The 20,679-nt window shown below is 48.8% G+C and overlaps 1 protein-coding gene across 3 annotated transcripts in view; it reads left to right on the top strand.

The window, feature by feature from the left end:
• Positions 1 to 20,118, top strand: part of Unc45b (unc-45 myosin chaperone B) — a 31,734-nt gene extending 11,616 nt beyond the window's left edge. For 2 of the 3 annotated variants that reach the window (XM_085695551.2, XM_085695550.2), the window contains exons 9-20: positions 1,381 to 1,552; positions 3,522 to 3,822; positions 6,183 to 6,277; positions 6,468 to 6,609; positions 6,935 to 7,075; positions 8,657 to 8,784; positions 9,585 to 9,651; positions 11,230 to 11,343; positions 11,670 to 11,785; positions 12,689 to 12,806; positions 15,617 to 15,772; positions 18,089 to 20,118. In XM_085695551.2, coding sequence (XP_085551677.2) covers positions 1,381 to 1,552; positions 3,522 to 3,822; positions 6,183 to 6,277; positions 6,468 to 6,609; positions 6,935 to 7,075; positions 8,657 to 8,784; positions 9,585 to 9,651; positions 11,230 to 11,343; positions 11,670 to 11,785; positions 12,689 to 12,806; positions 15,617 to 15,772; positions 18,089 to 18,349 — 1,811 coding nt within the window. In that variant the 3' untranslated portion in view covers positions 18,350 to 20,118. The remainder of the gene's footprint in view (positions 1 to 1,380; positions 1,553 to 3,521; positions 3,823 to 6,182; positions 6,278 to 6,467; positions 6,610 to 6,934; positions 7,076 to 8,656; positions 8,785 to 9,584; positions 9,652 to 11,229; positions 11,344 to 11,669; positions 11,786 to 12,688; positions 12,807 to 15,616; positions 15,773 to 18,088) is intronic. The other variant, XM_085695553.2, reaches the window with a different exon arrangement.
• Positions 20,119 to 20,679: the final 561 nt, after the last annotated feature.

Here is a 20,679-nt window from a genome sequence, read left to right as displayed (position 1 = left end):
TCATGTTCCCCTACCCCAGCTGGCCTCTGCATATATTCTGAAAGCTGGCCAGCAACGGTGACCCCCTTCTCTGCACTAGGATCAAGTATGTGGTTTGTGGGATGAAATAGGTGGGGGAAACATTTTTTTATTTTCTTCTTTGATTTGAATGCTGGGATCCAGCCCATGGGCCTGCAGTAGAGGCCATCTCATGGGACTGAGCTCTCAGTCTGAGGGGTCTGTGCCCACCCCCTGGAGAGTCAGAGCTGAGTTGTAGATGGTGGGGGTTTTCCTTAAAGTTGTAAAATATACACAGTATAACATTGCTGCCAATCACTTTCGGTTCTCTGCCAGCACCCAGAACCTCAGGCTCCCGTATTTGCCTTTCTTTCTCTGACTGGGGTCACTGATATCTCTCCACCTCCAAGCTAGCTCTGACATTAGATGCCCCAGAGGCTTCATGGTGTGACAGTTCATACAGTGGGCTCGACACCAGGCATGAGGTGTCCTCTGTGTGTGTCACTTGTGATCTTGTCTGAACGATGGAACTGATTGCTAAGAAGTAGGGTGATTGATTGCTAGGCTCAGTGCAGGGAGCATGCACAAGCCCCTTGGCACCAAAGAAATGCTCGGAACAGTCTGCCACTCATCTTTTGGGGACACGGGAGTCAAATCGGGGCCTTTCATAGGCTAGGGAAGCACCCTCTGTCACCGAGCTCAGTCCTCCTCTCCATCTGTAGTTCTGCTGAAGCCAGCTGCCTCATCAGCATCGTTAGCTTTCAGTACCCGTAGGTTTACACACCCAGTTCTCACGCTGTGTTGAAGGTAGGGCAGGCAAGGGGCTTGGTTATTAATCTGCTTATTAAACATGTGATCTTGAATTTAGTCTGGTGGAGGAATCCATCAAAGGTTCTTCCATGAGGATGCGACAAGAGATAATGGTAATAACTACCAAAGTAACGGCAGATCTTTGAGGAGTGGGTTACGTCTCCGGGGGTGAGAGGCCATTTCTGTACATTATCTGACTGAGTAGTCAAGTCTATAAAAATAGGGTGTGCTTTTTAACCTTTGTAAATGAAGAAACTGAGGCCTGGGGGAAAGATACTGTGAACTCGTATATAAGGAAGTTCATACACAATCCAGAAACGGCAGCGCTGGTCTAGACCCCTGAGATCAACTAGTGTTGAGTTTAGTATGGTGGAGATAATGGCTATGCAACAGGGGGATGGCTCCACAGAGGCAGAGGCAGGAGAAAGGTCAGGGCCTCCTTGTCCACTCTCCAGTGCCCTAAACTCTGTTGAGGCCGTGTACTGTCTGAAGCCATAGCTGGTGGGGAGCCAGGGATGAGACGTTTTTTGAAGGGGACAGAGCCCCTCAGGAGTTTCAGACCTTTTCCTTTAGGTCTGAGGAAGATCCTGAAGGTGGTGGGGCAGGTTCCAGATCTGCCCTCCTGCCTGCCTCTGACGGACAACACCCGCATGCTGGCCTCCGTCCTCATCAACAAACTCTACGACGACCTGCGCTGTGACCCCGAGCGTGACCACTTCCGCAAGATCTGCGAGGAGTACATCACGTGAGTTCCCCGGAGGCATTAGCCACCTCTGGCTGTGTGGCCAGTCGCCCTCCACCTTCAGTAACTTACAGAAATAAAAGTAATTTATTACCCCTCAGTGGGATGGGAATTCGGGACCTGTGTAGCTAGCTTGAGACACAGTTACGTTGGCCGGGACCGCAGCCGTCTGATGGCTTGATGGCTTGACTAGGGTTGGAAGCTATCTCTAGGAAGCTGCGCTAACGTGGCTGCGCACTGGTGCTGGCGGGAAAACTGCAGTTACTTCGGTGTGGACCTCTCCGTGAACTGCTGAGGAGCCTCTCTCCTTACCTGTCCCCCACCACGAATTTGATGCTGTGGTTTACAGTTAATTCCAGTGATTCTCAAATCTGTACATGGTCCAGATTTCTGAGACACTGCCCATGCCTCAAAATCTGGGGTGTGGCTTAGGAAACTCCCCCTAGAGGGGCCCTAGGTGGGCAAAGAAATCACCTTCACTTTGGGTTCTTTCTTTCTTCCTAGGACAGCATACTTTTTTTTTTTTTTTTTTTTTTTTAAAATAGGGGCCAGGGAAGAGAGAGTTTAGATCTTGTAACACAAACACATACATCTGTTTTTTTTTTTTTTTGAAAAGGTCTTACTAGATAGTTCCTACTGACTTAGAACTCTCTGTGTAGATCAGGTTGGCCTCTTGGCCTCGAACTCATAGAGCTCAGTGCCTCTGTCTCCTGAGTGCTGGGATGAAAGGCGTGAGCCACCATGCCTGGCAAATTCATACATCGCTCTCACCTATGTATTTTTTTTTTGAAAAATAAAAGCCAAATGAAGAGCTATTCTGAGCTATCCTGAGCTATCCTGAGCTCTCAAGCAGGCCAACTCCCTCCCAGTCCTGTACCCCTGCTAACCCTGACCTTGGCTCTTAAAGCACCTGTGGTACTTGTCTGCCTGCCGGAGTTTCAGTCGGTCTTTCTCACCCTATGAGTCCTCCTGTCCTTGGAGCTTGAGTCTTGGTTCCATAATCCTTACAAAGAAGTCTGGTCCTAGCGGGCTACAGGCAAAGCTGCAAGGTCCAGCTAAATGGGAGATGAAGCTCTGATCGAGTTTTGGTCTTCCATGCACAAGAGGAATTCACCCTGGTAGAGTGTTTGGTCCTGATTGGTCCATATCCCTGAGCTCAGCAGAACCACCTTGGTGATAGGCTGGGGCTCCTGGGATGAGGCCCGTGTGAGGAGGCCACTCTGCTCACACCTGTGTCTGCAGATTGCATCTCTGTGGCTGTGCCTCTGGACTGTCCTTCCAGGTTGAGAGGACTGGAGCTGTTGGAGTCTCTCATTGGTCCTTACCTCAGCTGAGGGGGCTTCTCACCTTTTCCTGTGTAACCAGCAACTAATGACTTGTCAATCACCTCAATTTGAAATGACTTATTTTTAGGGTACCCCAGCTCAAACTCTTTTTTAAAAAGATTTATTTATTTATTATGTATATAACATTCCTTCCATGTATGCTTGCATGCCAGAAGAGGGCACCATATCTCATTATAGACGGCTGTGAATCACCATATGGTCGCTGGGAACTGAACTCAGGACCTCTGGAAGAGCAATCAGTGTTCTTAACCTCTGAGCCATCTCTCCAGCCCCTCAAACTCTTCAAGGAAGAAATTTTGGGGGTGACTGCATTGCAGGCCAGTGCCTTCCTCAGTGCTGCTTCCTCCTCTGACCAATAATTCAACTTCTTGCAGGTCAATTCTCAAGGTCAGAGTGTGCTGCCCCAGGGCCATACCCTGTGACCAGCTGTGATGTCATTTGTCCTTCAGAAATAACAGTACTATACTCTTTATCTATAGACTAAAAAGCTGAGATTCAGAAAGGTTCCGTGAACTGCCCAATGTCACACAGCTCAGGTGTAGGGCAAATTCAAGCCCCCCCCCCTTATTCTACTCTTTCCGTCCCTTTGGGCTGATTCTCTTGACCACCTTTGTCCTCTGCCTTAGGGGTAAGTTTGATCCCCAGGACATGGACAAGAATGTGAATGCCATCCAGACAGTGTCGGGCATCCTGCAGGGGCCCTTTGACCTGGGCAATCAGCTGCTGGGCATGAAAGGTGTGATGGAGATGATGGTGGCCCTGTGCGGCTCGGAGCGCGAGGTGGACCAGCTGGTGGCTGTGGAGGCGCTCATCCACGCCTCCACTAAACTCAGCCGGGCCACCTTCATCATCACCAATGGCGTGTCGCTTCTCAAGCAGATCTACAAGACCACCAAGAATGAGAAGATCAAAATCCGCACGCTGGTGGTGAGTGGCCGGGGTGCTGAGTGCCAGGGACACCAGGATGAAGGAGACATGGCCCCCAGCCTTGAGGGGGGGTGTCTTAGTTAGGGTTACCACTGCTGTGATGAAACACTGTGGCCGAAAAGCAAGCTGGGGAGGAAAGGGTTTACTCAGCTTACACTTCCATGTTACCGTTCATCATTGACGGAAGCCAGGATAGGAGCTCAAACAGGACAGGAGCCGGGAGGCAGGAGCCGAGACGAAGGTCATGGAGGAATGCTGCTTATTGGCTTGCTTCCCCTGTCTTGCTCAGCCTGCTTTCTTAACCCCAGGACCATCAGCCTAGGGATGGCACCACCCACAATGGGTGATCTAATTAAGAAAATACCTTACCACTGGATTTTGTGGAGATCTTTCCTCAATTGAGGCTCCTTCCTCTCTGATGACTCTAGCTTATGTGAAGTTGGCATAAAACCAGCCAGGACAAGGGGTCACGTACTAGGGACCCCTCAGGCCCATCTGTGTACCCCTGCAGACAGAGTGAAAGCCAGGGTTGTGGGAAGAGTCAGGAGGATGACCCCCGGTTAGCGCTAGGAAAGTGCCCTCTGTGCTGGGGAGACAAACACGGACACCGTCCAGGAAGTACTTTCAGAGCAGACGCCAACAATGTATTTATTTGAGCAGCTGCATGCAGCAGAATTAGGTTTTTCATTTTTACTGTTTCCACCTTTCAGAATTGTTCTCATTCTCCTTTCTTCACCTAACAAAAAATTACGGAGAAGATTTGATTTATTCACCTGGATCTTAATTCACATTTTTTGTTGTTCTGTTTTTCTTTTTAAAAAGATTTATTTATTCATGTATTTTATGTGTATGAGTCTTCTGACTTCATGCATACCAGAAGAAGGAGACTGATACCACTCCAGATGGTTGTGAGTCATCATGTGGTTGCTGGGACTTGAACTCAGGAAGAACAGTCAAGTGCTCTTAACTGCTGAGCCATCTCTCCAGCCCCCTTTGTTCTATTTTTTTTTTTACTTTTTTAAAAATTCTTTTTTCTTTTTTATTTTTTTTTATTAGGTGTGTTATGGAGGGGAAGGGAAAAGGGGAGAAGGGGAGGGAGAGAGAGAGAGAAGCCGGAAGGGGGGGGGGGAGAGGGGAGAAGTGGGAGAGGCAGAAGCTGCCTGTTCCCAAGAGAGGGATAGGAAGCTTCTATTTTTTTTTTAAAGATAGGTTTTATCTTATTGTGGTAATATGTCCCAAACTGACCTCAAATGTGTCATCCTCTTGAGTACTGGAGTTACAGGCTCTAGCTCCAGACTTTTTATTCTTTTGATTGATTGGGTCTTGCTATGGATCCCAGGCTGATCTCAAATATACTGTGTAGGCCAGTAGTCTGGTCTTCAACTCACGAGTCTCCTGCTCACTCTGAGCTGGGATTACAGGCCTGTATCACTATTCCTGGCTCATATAATTTTTAAAAATCTCTCTCTCCGTGTGTGTGTGTGTGTGTGTATGTGTGTGTGTGATTGTGCCATAGCACACATGTGGAGACCAGTGGACACCATGGGTGTTGAACCTTGATCTTTCACCTTGTTTGAGTCAGGTCTGTAGTTGTTTGCCATTGCATAGCCAGGCTGACTGGCCCATGTACTTCTCGAGATTCTCCCGTTTCTGTCCCCCCACCTCCCTGAAGGAACACATAGCATATAGGCCTGTGCTATGTCCAGCTTTATGTGTCCTGGGGATCTGAATCCAGGTCTTCATGTTTGCTTCCCTCAATGAGTCATCCCCTAGCCCCTCATGTCAGTCAGTTTTTTGTTTGTTTGTTTGCGTTTGAGACAGGATTTTACCATGTATGTAACCTTGAACGGCTTGGAGCTCGATATGGAGACCAAGCTGAACCCTAACTCACAGAGATCCCCCTGCTTCTGACCCCTGTGTGCTGTGATTAAAAGTGTATGCCAACATGCCAGGCCCTCATATCAATTTTTTAGAAACTTTTTTTGCCACAGACGTGATGGCCCTGCTGCTCCAGAAGGCATTGTTCTTTTCCTGGCAAGGGTCTGTTTTTCCTCCGAGCTAGATTTTGTATGTCTGAATTGGTTGCCCACATGGTGTGACTTTGCCATCTCACACCATCTCGAGGTTTCTCACGGTGGCTGTAGATATTTAGTATTCCCTTGTGCAGCATTTTCAAAACATCTACGAGATCAAAGTGGTGAGCATCCTCCCTAACATAGGGCATTGGATGGGGCATCTCAGAAGAGGTAGAAGGGCGCAGAGGTATATTAAGCAGAGAAAAGGGGACAGTGCTGACCACAGGGCTACAGGACCTGACTTAGGCTTCAGTGTTGCTAACCCTTCCATATCCCTCTCCGCAGGGCCTCTGTAAACTTGGCTCAGCTGGGGGCTCAGATTATGGGCTCAGACAGTTTGCTGAAGGGTCAACGGAGAAGCTGGCTAAGCAGTGTCGAAAGTAAGAGACTGGACTCTCTGCTTCCTCATGGGCCTCTGGGGGGAGGGGGAGTTCCTGGAGTGTGTTTCAGTGACATTGGGTGAGAAAAGACCCCCCTCACTGGCCACCTGCTACCCAGAACCTGGGTCACTCTTGGCCAGACAGAGCCCTGGCTCCTTCTGCAGCAGTTTCTCCTCTCCTCCACTTCTAGGTGGCTATGCAACACTGCCATAGACACTCGGACGCGGCGCTGGGCAGTGGAGGGCCTGGCCTACCTCACGCTGGATGCTGATGTGAAGGACGACTTTGTCCAGGACATCCCTGCTCTACAGGCCATGTTCGAGTTGGCCAAGGCAAGAATAGTCCTGATCTCTGACCTCAGGAAAGGGTGCCTGGCCCTGGTCCTCAGGGCTCAGCTGGCTGTGGGCTCATCCTGGCTCCACCCTCCCTGGTGAAGCTGGATTGGCAGTTTCATTGGATGGCCCTCATCTTGCCTGGTTGTGGGTGGACTCCTGTCTGCCTGTCATCCTCTGGCAATGGGATCATGAGGGAACCCAGGCAGTGCCTGGGCTCTTCTGGAAGTGTGGGAGGGGGTCCACCAGGAACAGCCCAGAGGTTCCCACTCATCTACCACTAAAGTGGCTCCTTTGCGTTTCTTCCTGTCCTGGGGGCCTCCAGACCAGCGACAAGACCATCCTGTACTCGGTGGCCAACACCCTGGTAAACTGCACCAACAGCTACGATGTCAAGGAGGTCGTCCCTGAGCTGGTGCAGCTTGCCAAGTTCTCCAAGCAACATGTGCCGGAGGAGCACCCCAAGGTGGGTCCAGGGCAGCTGGGGGGGGGGGGTGGGTGGTGGTGGTGGGGGAACTGTGCTGCCGAGACCTGGGGAATGCTTTGTCCTCTTAGACAATGACAATAGCAGATTTCCCCCACTAGGTGGCACTTATGATTCCCGTCTTTTCATTTTCTGACGGGGGATGACTAACTATTTTGTAATTTGATTAAATAGAAACAGATGAATAGTTTGAAATATTTGCTGATGACTTCATGAATACTTGTGTTTCGTTTCATGCTTCCAAGTCATAAAAATATGATTTTTCTGAGGTATCTGAACTTAGGGATGAGCGCTGAGTAGGAACTCAGGTTTCTAAAAGTGCAAATGTCAGCACCCCTACCACAAAAGAGTGGATGGTGATCACCTCTACACAAGGATATATTTGTATACCATTTGCATATGAATTAATGTGGAAAAGTACTGCCAGCTAGTGGGATCATTTGGATTTTAGAAGTCACGTCTGTATTACAAAATAGAATGGTGTACAGTAGAGAACTTGGCCGTAAAGTGGCATCATTTCCACAGGACCACTGCTGGCACCACAGGACCACTGCTGGCAGTTTCTCGTGTTGCTCACAGGAAGGTTTTCTTTCTTTCTCCCCTGTAGAGTTACAATCAGAGTGTGAGTGTTGCCTTTGTGCCAGACTTTGGGAATATACTCATGTTGCCGTCTCATTCTTTCAACTACTTTATTTCTTTGTGATGCAAGGGTTTGGATTCAGTGCCTCATATGTGCTGAGCAGGTGCTCCACGGCTGAGCTGCATCCCCAGTCCTCCACCTAGGCAGGTGCTCTACCACTGAACTGCATCCCCAGTCTTCCACCTAGGCAGGTGCTCCATGGCTGAGCTACATCCCAATCCTCCACCTAGGCAGGTGCTCCACAGCTGAACTGCATCCTAGTCCTCTACCTAGGTAGGTGTTCCATGGCTGAACTGCATCCCAGTCCTCCACCTAGGCAGGTGCTCCATGGCTGAACTGCATCCCAGTCCTCCACCTAGGCAGGTGCTCCACGGCTGAGCTGCATCCCAGTCCTCCACCTAGGCAGGTGCTCCATGGCTGAGCTACATCCCCAGTCCTCCACCTAGGCATGTGCTCCACCCCTGGGCTGCATCCCAGTCCTCCACCTAGGCAGGTGCTCTATGGCTGAGCTGTATCTCAGTCCTCCACCTAGGCAGATGCTCCACAACTGAGCTGCAGCCTCAGTCATCCACCTAGGCAGGTGCTCTACCCCTGAGCTGCATCCTAATCCTCCACCTAGGCAGGTGCTCCACAGCTGAGCAGCATTCCAGTCCTCCACCTAGACAGGTGCTCTACCACTGGGCTGCATCCCAGCTCCTTCCCCCCCCAGCTCTAATCACTGGGTTCTGTTTCATCCAGACAGGGATATAGCACACATACATGCCCTGGGGTGTGTGTGAGGTTTAAGCACATTTCCAGATATTATACACCATGCCCCCCCTCCTGTCTACGCCTCACCCTGATGATGATCTGTCATAATGACTCAACCTGGGGCTGACTAACAAGTGGTCCCTTCCCCACACCCACCCTTGTGTCCCCTCCAGGATAAGAAGGATTTCGTGGACATGCGGGTGAAACGGCTCCTGAAGGCAGGTGTCATATCCGCGCTGGCCTGCATGGTGAAGGCGGACAGTGCTATCCTCACAGATCAGACCAAGGAGCTGCTGGCCAGGTGCAGCCGGGATGGGCTGGAGTGACTGAGAGGCGGGAGGCGGCATGGAAGATTAGAATAGCAGAGACTAAGCGAGGGCTTGGAGAACATGGGGAAGAGACGTGACAGGGCAGGTCGCTGCAGCTGCGTCAGGGAGGTGACTCCTGTTCCCTTTTGCTTATCTTTTCCTCAGCGATGAAGGGTAGACTAGAGAGAAAGCAGGCAGGTCTCAGTTACAGCAGGATGGGTAAATGCCATGACAAGGAAACACGGAGGTCTGACTGGAGTCCAGACATTAGGTCCCAACCACCCAGCTGGAAGGTTGGTGGGTGGACATCCAGGAAGGGCTCCTGATAGAGGTGATAATTCAGCCGAGTCCTGAAGGGAAGGGCTCCAGGAAAGAGCGAGCAGCATGTACAAAGGCAGGGGGGATGGAGGGGTAAAGAGTAGAGTTTAGTTTCTCCTGCGGTATGCCTGGGGTGTTATGAGTGGTGGTGGTATTACACGGGACCAGGACCAGATGATGTGGGTAAACAGGAGAGTTCCTCCTGGATTTGGGTAGCAGGGAGCTGTTGGCTGTCTCCAGACATAGGTGTGGGACGGCTCTCAGAAGCCTTGCTTAGATTTATTTCCTCCCCCACCACTTATGTGCATGGCAGTGTCCTTAAAGGTGGCTCTTTCCAGTCAAGGGCACACGGTCTGCCTTTCCACGCTTCCACTGTTGCGCTGAGGATTCCTGGCTCTGACTGGCTGTGCGTGATTCCTGGGAACGCTCTACAGGAACAGTGAATATTCATTCTCCCTTATCATTGCTTCTACAGGGTGTTCCTGGCACTCTGTGACAACCCGAAGGATCGGGGCACCATTGTAGCTCAAGGTGGTGGCAAGGTACTTAGGCTGTCCTAGGTAGAAGGTGATCTACTGGGAAGGAGCACACACACACATAGACACACACATACACAATGGGTTCATGCCTGCGTATCCTACATACACATTCATATATGTGGGTCCCCCTTGTCTCACTCCAAAGTCATGTGCTTCAACGCCCCCTACCTTCCTGAAATACACTCACTCAGTTATCTACACCGTCTAATTCACAGGCCCAAACTAGTTCCTTCTTGATTTGATGACGCTGTGGGATCTGCTTTGGGATCCTATGCCCCCTGCCTGCTATTCTGGCTGGTGTGAAGCAGATCTTGGGCTTCCCACAGAAGCCTTGCTGTGGAGCTTTGTTCTTCTTTTTTGTTTTGTTTTTCAAGACAGGATTTTTCGTGTAACAGCCCTAGCTGTCCTGGAACTCGCTCTATGGACCAGGCTGGACTCGAACTCACAGAGATCTGCCTGCTTCTGCCTCCCAAGTGCTGGGATTAAAACCGTGCACCCCCACCACCCCGCTGCTCTCCTTCTTTTTAGCTGTGCAAACCTGGGCACTTCACTCTCTCTGAACTGTAATTTCTTCCTCAGCAAAATGGAGAGGAGGAGTCACTGTCTCACTTCTCAGAGAGAGTCCTGGGAAGTAGGTTAGATACATTCAGGCCATAGCTGCTCAATAAACAGCGGCTGTTAGGATTAGATTTAGCTTAAGCAAAATGTAAAAAGATACATTTATTTATTATTATTTATTATTATTATTACTGTTATTATTATTATGATTTGAGACAGAATCTTACCATGTAGCCCTGATTTGCCAAGTTCTTGCCCAGGCTGGATTTGAAGCTGTTGTCATCTTCGTGCTTCATCCTCCTGCATGCTGAGATTTTAGGCCCATGCCACCACACCTAGAAAAAGTCAATTGGTTATTTTTTCTGAAATGTAGGGAGAAATGAAGGCAGGGACCTTTATAGTCACTGGGACCAAGGGTTGTGAATCCTTGACAGGTATTTCATAGATTTATATGGTGCTGGAGTTGGTCAGACTTTTGTCTTGTGACGAACATCTGGCATGAAAACTGTTGAGAAAGAGAGATTGCTTTGCGTTTATGTCCTTGGAGGTTCTGGTCCACGGTGCCACTGGGGATCAGAAATGAGGCAGGACCTCATGGTGGCGGAGTGTGAAGCCAAGCAAAGTTGCTCAATTTATGAGTCAGGAGTGAGTGTGGAAGGAAAGAAGAGGAAAAGGGGAGAGGTAAAACAAGATACACCCTTAAAGTCACATTCCGTGTTGTTCTCCTTCCAAGCAGGGCTTTCCTCCCAATAGTCCCTTCAGCTGTGAGCTCATCAGTGGATTGATCTGAGGGTTAGGTCAGAGCTCTCAGGGTCCAGTCACTTCCTCATCACACCGACAGCTGGAGACCAAGTCTTGCACACATGAGCCTTGGGGACTTTGTCTACATAGGAACACTGCTCCAGAGCTCATTAGGCTGGGAATCTCTGATGAGAGACAGACAGAGGGCAGCTGGAGCCAGAGGAGGGGGAGAGGGGCTTCTGGTTGTCTGTGGTTGGCTAGTGACTGTGCTCTCTCTTGCAGGCCCTGATTCCCCTGGCTTTGGAGGGCACAGATGTTGGCAAGGTGAAGGCAGCCCATGGGTTAGCCAAGATTGCTGCTGTCTCCAATCCAGACATCGCCTTCCCTGGGGAGCGGGTGGGTATCTGAGAAGCAAGGGAGAGGGTGCTCCATTGCTCCTAGGGCCCTGTCCCTGCACCTCCTCTGCTGAGAAAGGGTCATGATGCTGTCACAGGGAGGATAATGAGTCAGGAATACCTGGACCCCAGGATTGGCTCTACCTCTGATGAATATGTTTGTCCTCCTGAACTTCGCTTTCCCATTTGAACAGTGAAAGGGAACAATGTAGCCTCTGAGGATTGCCATGCAGATTCAACCGGACAGCGCATGGGAAGGGAAGGGCTTTGGAACTGTAAAGCTTCAGATGCAGGAGACTGAGAGATGCAATTATCTCATCCCCACAGGTGTATGAGGTGGTGAGACCTCTTGTGAGTCTCCTGGACACACAGAGAGATGGCCTTCAGAACTATGAGGCTCTCCTGGGACTCACCAACCTGTCTGGGCGCAGTGACAAGCTTAGGTAATTGGGGCAGGTGGAGAGGGCAGAGGTCCACGGAGGCGATCATGGAGCGTTTGGTTGCAATTTGTACCTATCATGTACTGACTCCTCTGCAGGATGACAGTGGCAGGGATAGGAGGGGCTGTGAGCAGGCAAACTATAAAAACCCACAGGGATTGTGTGAAGCTGAGGTTCCAAAGGCAGCCTCCCCTAAGGCAGAAAGGACCAGATGGAAGAATTAATAGAATTAATAAGAATTAATAGGTATCCCTTCTTGGGAGCAGAGGGGTGGTGGACTGTATTGTGCTGCGTTTTAAGTGGCAGACAACTTAGCCTAACTGGCTCTTTAATTAAAGAAATATACTGACTCATGCAAATTAAGTTTGGGATAAATCAGTTAGGTGTGGTTTGGTGCAGGGACTGAAAACGTTGCCAACAAAGCTACAGAGAAACCCTGTCTCGAAACAACAATGACAACAACAACAACACCCAACAGACAAAACAAAACAAAAAGTTGTCTGGTTACCTGCCATCCAGTCCCCTCTTCTTCCCTCCCTTCTGTTGTTTTAACTTTTAGATGGACTTTTCTCTTCTCTCACGGTCACAAGTGTGACACTTGACCTCATATACAGCAGGAAAAGGAAGAGAATTTTCTTTTCCAATTATTAATAATAGATATCTCCAGTGGGGTGACATGCTCTTCCCAGAGCCCGTTGCTGTGACTTTGGGAGACATGATCTTGTCATTGAATTTATATCCATTTATGTCTTCTGGAGGTGGGGTCAGCGTCCTGTACAGGCTGAGGATGTGGGAGGGGCCCCATGAAGATGGAGGAAGACCCCTGCACGACCAGCCTCATGCGCTCACGGTTGTGGGGAGGGGTACTCAAGGCCCTCTGCCCCTCACCCTTCCCCTTCACTCCAGGCAGAAGATCTTCAAGGAGAAGGCCCTGCCAGACATTGAGAACTACATGTTTGAAAACCATGACCAGCTACGGCAGGCAGCCACCGAATGCATGTGTAACATGGTGATCAACAAGGAGGTAAGGCTGGGACTCCAGGGGACAGGGTGACCAAGGTGTGAGCATCAGGCTTGGGATGAGACTGGGGCTCCAGGGGACGAGGTGACCAAGATATGAGTATTGGCCTTGGGATGAGGCTGGGGCCATGAGATGGTACTAAAGCAGCGTTTTGATCAGAGAATCTAGGAGTCCCCAGATCACACTTAGATTAGGGTCCTGTTTCTCCTTAGGAGTCCTAAGGAAACATATTCATGGTGTAATGAAGCTGAGTCTTGGTCCTAGTGAGGTGAAAAGTGCCATTTTTGTAAGTTAGTTAAGCCTGAATAATGTCATAGTATCATAGGCAGGCTGTGATCAGGGCTCTTGGAGGTCGAGAGAGGCTAGAGTGCTTTTTTTTTTTTTAAAGATTTATTTATTATGTATACAACATTCTGCCTCCATGTATGCCCACACGCCAGAGGAGGGCGCCAGATCTCATTACAAATGTTTGTGAGCCACCATGTGGTTGCTGGGAATTGAACTCAGAACCTCTGGAAGAGCAGCCAGTGCTCTTAACCACTGAGCCATCTCTCCAGCCCTGTTAGAGCACTTTTTGCAGTCATTAAAGATCCACGGGACAGTGAAGAGATGTGACAGTGCAGTTCTGAATCACTTTCCAACACCTCACTGTGAGTATCCACAGGCCCATGGCACCTGGACTTACCACCGGGTAATCATAGGGTATAAAAAGAAAACAAGTTGGGTGGTGGTGGCGCATGCCTTTAATCCCAGCACCCTGGAGGCAGAGGCAGGCAGATCTCTCTAAGTTCGAGGCCAGCCTGGTTTACAGAGTGAGTTCTAGGACAGCCAGGGCTGTTACACAGAGAAACCTTGTGTTAAAACAACAGCAACGACAAAAAACCAACCCCCCTCAAAGCCCAACAAAACAAAACAAAACAAAAACAACAAAAAAGGAAAAGAAAAAGAATTAGGAGAATACCATAAGGCTTCACAGTCAAGAAACAGGACAAATTGTGAAGCTCTAATGAATAACTTCTTCGCATGGCGACCAACCCTCTATGCTTACAGACATGACAGGTCCAGATCTGAAACACTTCTGGAATGTGAGCCCTGATGCAAGGACATGTGAGGCTGTAGATTTTTCACTTCTATACCTAATTCAAGTCTTAGACCCTCTCCTGTTACCAGAGTATTTATTTTTCTATTGCTGTGATAAAACACCAGAACCAAGGCAACTTATAAAAGGAAATGTTTGATTTGGCGTACAGTTTTGGAGGGTTAGAGTCCAGGATGGCAGACCAAGGGAACAACTGGGAACTCACATCTTGATCCACAACCATGATGCAAAGAGAGAGCAGTGGGAATCATAGGACTCTTCTGAAACCTCAAAGCCTACTCCCAGGGACATACCTCTTCCACTAAGTCACACCTCCTAATCCTTCTCAAACAGTTCCAGCAATTGGGGCCAAGTATTCAAACATATGAGCCTATAGGATCATTTTTATCCTGACTACTACATGGAGGAAAATCTAATTTATGAAAGCTTGCTAGAGTCAGTCAGCAAGGATTGAGTCCATCAGGGGATTGGCCTAAGGCTGAGCTGGGACCTTGCAATTATATGGAAAGAAAAGGGTGTGTCCAAGGAGTCAGAGATGGGGTGGCCTACAAAGAGGGTACTGTGAAAGGGGGGGGCAACCTTCCCTGTGGGAGCACCTGCTGCTGCAACAACAGAATCCAGCTACATAGTGGTCTTAAGGGACAGAAGTTCATTCCTGGCCATGCTATAGTGCCATTGAGTTGGGGCTTGTCTACACAGTGATTAGGAATCCAAGCCTTTTGGGGCACCAAAAATTGCCTCCCTCCTGCCACCCTGGAGTGATGATCTCTATCTGGTAGTGAGTAGGAACGACCATAGAAGGACAGAGAACTGTGCCACTTACCCAAGGTGGCCAGCCAGTGACAGCTCAACTCTGCTCCCATTCCATCAGCGAGAAGTAAGCCATGGCCACATTAAGGTGTAGGAGAGGAGAAGGCTGCAGTCCTTGGTAGTACAGCTGCTTCCAGTGACTTCTATCTGAGTCCCACAAGAGATGGCCATGCTGGCCTCTTCCTTCATAATCCCCCCCATCCGCCTCCGATGGCCCCTGCTCCAGATCCCGGGAGATACAGAAGGAGGCTCTTACCTGACTATTTGTGACATTTGTCTTCTTCCAGAGACCTACATTTTGGATATTTGCTCCAAACAAATGTCCTTAACCTTGACCAATTAGATTTTGCTGTCATGTAAAGTATGGCAGAAGATGTTATGGACCTGAGCCTTAATAATTCTTTGTGACAGGTCAGAGGGCTGGGTGTGCATCAGGCAGCGGCTTCTGCTTTCAGGTGTTTGGGACGCTTCAGTCTCACCTGGTGGAGACAGGACAACCACTCCCCAATACCAAGGAAATCTCACTGATTACCGCTGCTCCTGAACAAGTCCCCATGCTTTCAGGGACAGCAAATTCATTGCACAGTGGACCACAACAGCCCAGGACTGTGGGGGAGGTAGTCTGTGTTTCCCAAAGAGAAGCTGCAGCTTTTCCTAGAAGAGAGATGCAAAGAGAAGTGGCCAATCTAGGGGAGGTGGGAAATGTCCTTTTCCTCCTTAGCCTTTGGCTGTGGCGATTTGTAGCCCCTTCACTTAGGCAATTGTGGAAGAGCTTTACACAGCAACAGCTCAGAGAAAAATCTACCTGAGAGCCTGGGCCAGGGAATGCCAGCTGCCTCTTTCCGTCCTGTCCTTGGGAGGTGCGGGCTCACTGATTACTTGATCACACACCTGCCTGGAACAGGTTCAGGAGAGGTTCCTGGCCGACGGGAATGACCGTCTGAAGCTGGTGGTGCTGCTGTGCGGGGAGGAGGACGACAAACTGCAGAACGCAGCAGCTGGGGCCCTGGCCATGCTGACCGCAGCACATAAGAAGCTGTGCCTCAAGATGACGCAGGTGGTAAGAGCAGGCCAGGGGCAGGAGGGAGCTGGGTGAGGTGTACAGAATCTCCCAACCCTCAGACCATACTGTTCCCGATTCATCTAGGGAGGCTGGGCTGCAGGGCAAACTTTCCTAGTCGGGAGTTGGTTTCCCAATACCTAAAGAGGGGAGACTGTGCCTGGTGGTCATTACCAGTACTGCTACTGTTTGAACTTCCCAAGTACATTACCTAAAGTCCTCTTGCCATGGTTTTGTGGGTGCACATAACCCCTACTGAAGAATGATAATAACCCGAATCACATCACTGATGAGGGGATCGTTGAGTTCCTCAGTGAAGGGTGAAAGGGGCTGGGACACTGCAGGAAGCTGGTGGTGGTTTGGGAAAGTGGCTGTAGGTTCCCTGCCATGGACAGGATGATGGGCTGTTATGGTGAGGCTACGAGCACTTTAGCAGGTATAGTGGGAATCATTCTGTTGTTAGTCTCAAGCGTGAGACTTTTTTCATGTCCCCCACGCAGAGCCGAGCTCAGGGGCATTCATCTCCATTGGAGTGAAAAGAGCAGCTCAGTTCAAACCTGCTCACATCTGGGGTAGAGGTTGGCTCCTTTACATGGTCAACTGAAGTGTGTGTGTGTGTGTGTGTGTGTGTGTGTGTGTGTGTGTGTGTGTAGTCTCTGAGTTCCATGTATGTGTTTTTGTCCTGTTACCAGAGGTCTCTGTTGGGTACTAATTATCCTGTGTGAACTCTGGACTTGTCTCTTTTACTATAGCAAGCTCTTCCGAACTATCTTTCTTCTAAGCATCACCCATGGAGACAGAGCATGGTTTCTCTTGGTATTTGGATTCAGTAGATTGGGGTATGGGAGGGAACTCCTGGCCTGGATACCACTCCTAGAAACCAGTACTTTAGTTGCTTCTCCTGGAGTAACTAGACACAATGGCTCCAGAGGTTATGTGGTCAACCAGGACACTCTGGTGACTCTGCATTTCCCCTAAGTGGGATGCTGCCCTATGGGGATAAGTATATGTGTATGTGTGTGGCATACCCACATATTACTTCATTTAATATTCCCAATCACCTTGGCAGGTAGGGGATTAATAATATCCTCATTTTCCATCAGGAAACAGGTTTAGAAATGGCACTTGCAGAATAGCAGAGTCAGATGAGAATCTTGAGGCCTGCCACTTAGGTGAGGCCATGCAGACAGCAAGTGCTGAATGCGGCCTGAGGACTGCTCTCTCTGAATCCAAACTCACAGAGATGTTTGCTCTGCTCTGCTATCTCGCCTGTGTCCGTCCAAGGCCAGGAGTCAGGTCCTGGCTGTGCTGTCAGCTTTCTTCCTGTCTCACAGGGTGATGAGAGTGGCTGAGCATTGGTCCACAGCAATTGACTGTCCTCATGATTGTGCATGGTGGATGGAGAAGGAATGAGAGAATGTGCCTCAGATTCTTTGCTTATTCCAGTCGAAAGCAAGGCTGGAGAACATGCCTGGAGCTCTTGTCTCAAAGGGCGCCTGGCTTGATAGAAGCGAGCATTCTCCATGTTCCCCTCATAAGGACTTTCTTTCCTTGACTTTCTGTAGCTTCATTCTGCCGAGATGTCCAGCGGGCCTGTCCTTCTGCTTCTTAAGATGTTTAAAAAATAAGTGGATGGGGGCTGGGGAGACAGCTCACTGAATAAGGTCTTTGTTCTGCAAGCATGAGGACCAGGGTTCGGATACCTAACAACCATGTAAAAACCAGGCAGGCATGGTGGATGCCTGTAAACCCCAGCTCTCCAGGGACAAACCGGCTAGCTGATACAGCTCATCAGTGAGCATGGGGTTCAGTTGAGAATGCTGCCTCTCCAAATCAAAGCGAACTGCAAGCAGGGTGGTGGTGATGCACACCTTTAATCTTAGTCCTTGGGAGGCAGAGGCAGGCAAATCTCTGTGAGTTTGAGGCCAGCCTGGTCTACAGAGTGAGTTCCAGGACAGTCGGTGATAACACAGAGAAATTGTCTCGAATAACAAAATAAATGAACAAAAAAAGTGGAGTGTGACTGAAGAAGACAACTGACACCAACTTCAGCGGACACAGTCACAAGCATGTGCTCCCGCATGTATGTGTACCTATGAACATGCATACACACATGCATGCCACACATACAAACACAGGCAGAATATATATATGTGTGTGTGTGTGCCCATTTTAGTTTATTACTATTTACAGATATGTGGTCATTGTCAAGTTATTTAGCTGTGGGTATGATTGATACTTCCTGTTTCTCTTGTTGTCTGCCTTCTCACTGATTTCTTAAATCCTTCCTTACGCATTTCCACTTTCGCATTGCAGACAACCCAGTGGCTGGAGATCCTGCAGCGGCTTTGCCTGCATGACCAGTTGTCGGTGCAGCACCGGGGCCTGGTCATTGCCTACAACCTGTTGTCAGCAGATGCTGAGCTGGCCAGGAAGCTGGTGGAGAGCGAGCTGCTGGAGATCCTGACCGTGGTGGGAAAGCAGGAGCCGGATGAGAAGAGGGCGACTGTGGTTCAGACAGCCCGGGAATGTCTCATCAAGTGCATGGATTATGGCTTCATCAAGCCGGTGTCATAGAGGGGGTCCACAGGGTGCTGGGGTTGGTCCTGAGCTGTAAGGAGTTTTGACCTAGGCCCTCCCAAGGTGTCAGTTCAGCTAAGGATCACAGCAGTGGCAATGAAGTCTTGTCACAAAAGGAAGACTTAGTTGTCTCTTGAGTCGTCAGTCTTCCCCTTGGTCCTGGGAAAGTCTGAGCGTTCCTCTGGCTGCCTTACTTCCTGCCTCCCTAAATTTGCCAGGTCCCAGAAATTTCTAGGATAACTTCTATCTGTGATCAGGAAAGGGGAAGGAAATTCCTTCTGTCTCTTTTCTGAAGAGTAGAATAATAGACTGTAGGTTGGGTTTTATATATATATATATATATAATATATATATATATATTGAAAAATTGTAGTGGCAAGGTAGGAGCTAAGAGGTGTGTGGCCATAAAGATCAATGCTGTCGTTCAGCTCGGATGCTGATCTCTGCTGATTTCCGTGACCTCTCTCCCATGCGCTGAAACCATGTGTCTCAGCAGCAAGTATCCTGTTCAAGCCCCACACTCACTTCACATGACCCAACCTCACTGGAAACAGTTCATGCTCACAAGACTTGTTTGGGAAAGTCTTCCATGAAAGATGGATAAGATGACTGTCAACAAATCAATTCAACATCCTCTGAACAGAACTTAGATAAATATTAATGAATATATGCTAGTCATGCAGGGAAAAGTCTGATGTTGCTAGACCCAGTGGTTCAACGCCATTACCAGCATTATTCTCTCTCTCTCTCTCTCTCTCTCTCTCTCTCTCTCTCTCTCTCTCTTCTCTCTCTGTGTGTGTTTTCTTCCTCTTAGTTCCACATCTGGTCTCTGCATTCCTCTGAGGTGACCTCATTTTATGATGAGCTCTCTGCATGTGCTAGAAAAAGCAGAGCCTAGCAGCTCTGTTGTCCATAGTTGTTATGATTCATTACAGAAGAAGAGAAAGGACTGGGAGCCTTGTAGATCCCCACGGATGACTAGTGTACCTAGCTTGGGTCCTGCTTCATGCATGAACCGATCGTATCCAAAGGTAGATGTTCATTGCCACACCTGTGTCCTATATGTAAAATTTGGGCCTGAGGAGGAGCCTCACCTCGACCCAGCTGGCACAGACTGATTAGGGTTAGTAGGAATGTGTCTCACCACACAAGAGTGTACTTTGGACAAATAAGAAAGAACGTATATTCTGTGTATTATGCTTAGGCACACAAGAGCAGTGCATGGTGGAGATCTGTTAATGTGAACTTTCTGGAATGACTAAGAATGCTACACTAGGGCTAGAGAGCTGGCTAAGAGCACTGGCTGCTCTTCCAGAGGATCCAGGTTCAATTTCCAGCAACCACATGGTGTTTTACAGCTGTCTGTAACTCTAGCCCCAGCAGATCTGATGTCCCCTTGGACACTGCAGAGATGTGATGTCCAGACTTACACATAGTCAAACCACTTAGAAGTATAAAATGAAAACACAGAAACACAGAAAGCTGTTGTCACACATTGTCACTCTAGGATGTCTCAGTTCTACCCACAGTTAACGAAGGGTCAACAGTTCTGAAGCCAGATGTCACGCCACAACTGAACTACCGGCACGCAGCGAGCAGAGGCAGGAGGATCATGAGTTTGAGGCCATGCTGAGCTATATAGCAAGACCCTGCTTAAAACAAACAACACTTTCAACAACAACATTGGTTAGAAAGTGACATTTAGATTTTTGGTCCTCAATACAATAATTAAATTATTTTGGTGCAACAAATATAATTGTGCAATACCCATGTGTTATCAGCTGGAAGAGAGAGAGAGAGGGGTGTGGGACAGAGTGAAAGAGACAGAGATATTGTTTGATTGATGATTGGTTATTGGAATGTTGTACTGTCAGGATGTGTGCAAAATCTTAAGGCAGTGTTTCCTTCTGCTCTCAGAGAATAGGTACAAATATGAATGAGTTTCTCAGATTTTTTCTGTAGCAATGAAACTCACATTGACTCCTGACACAGACTTATTTTCCAATAGTGTTTATTAGGTCTGTTATTCTGACAGGATAAAGCTGAAAGTCAATACTGGGGTGCAACTCTTTTGAAGATACACTCTAATTAGCACTAAATGGCGTGCTTGACCTTTGCCCAGACTCTCATTTTGCTCCTTTCCCCACATTCAGGGGATGAGTGGGTACCGTAAGCTTCTCACATGAAACATTTCTCAGATGTAGACTCACAGCCTAACCTGTTTTCAGTCTCACGAGGTTATTGCCTACTCGGAGCTGGTTGGACAATCTCATCTTTTGAGGAGTTAGAGAGAATGCATTCCTTAGTGTGAACTTCCCGCCAGCAGT

Source organism: Myodes glareolus, chromosome 9 (assembly GCF_982192425.1).
Source record: "Myodes glareolus chromosome 9, mMyoGla1.1, whole genome shotgun sequence".
NCBI lineage: Eukaryota > Metazoa > Chordata > Mammalia > Rodentia > Cricetidae > Myodes > Myodes glareolus.
This window is presented reverse-complemented; position numbering and strand designations above follow the sequence as displayed.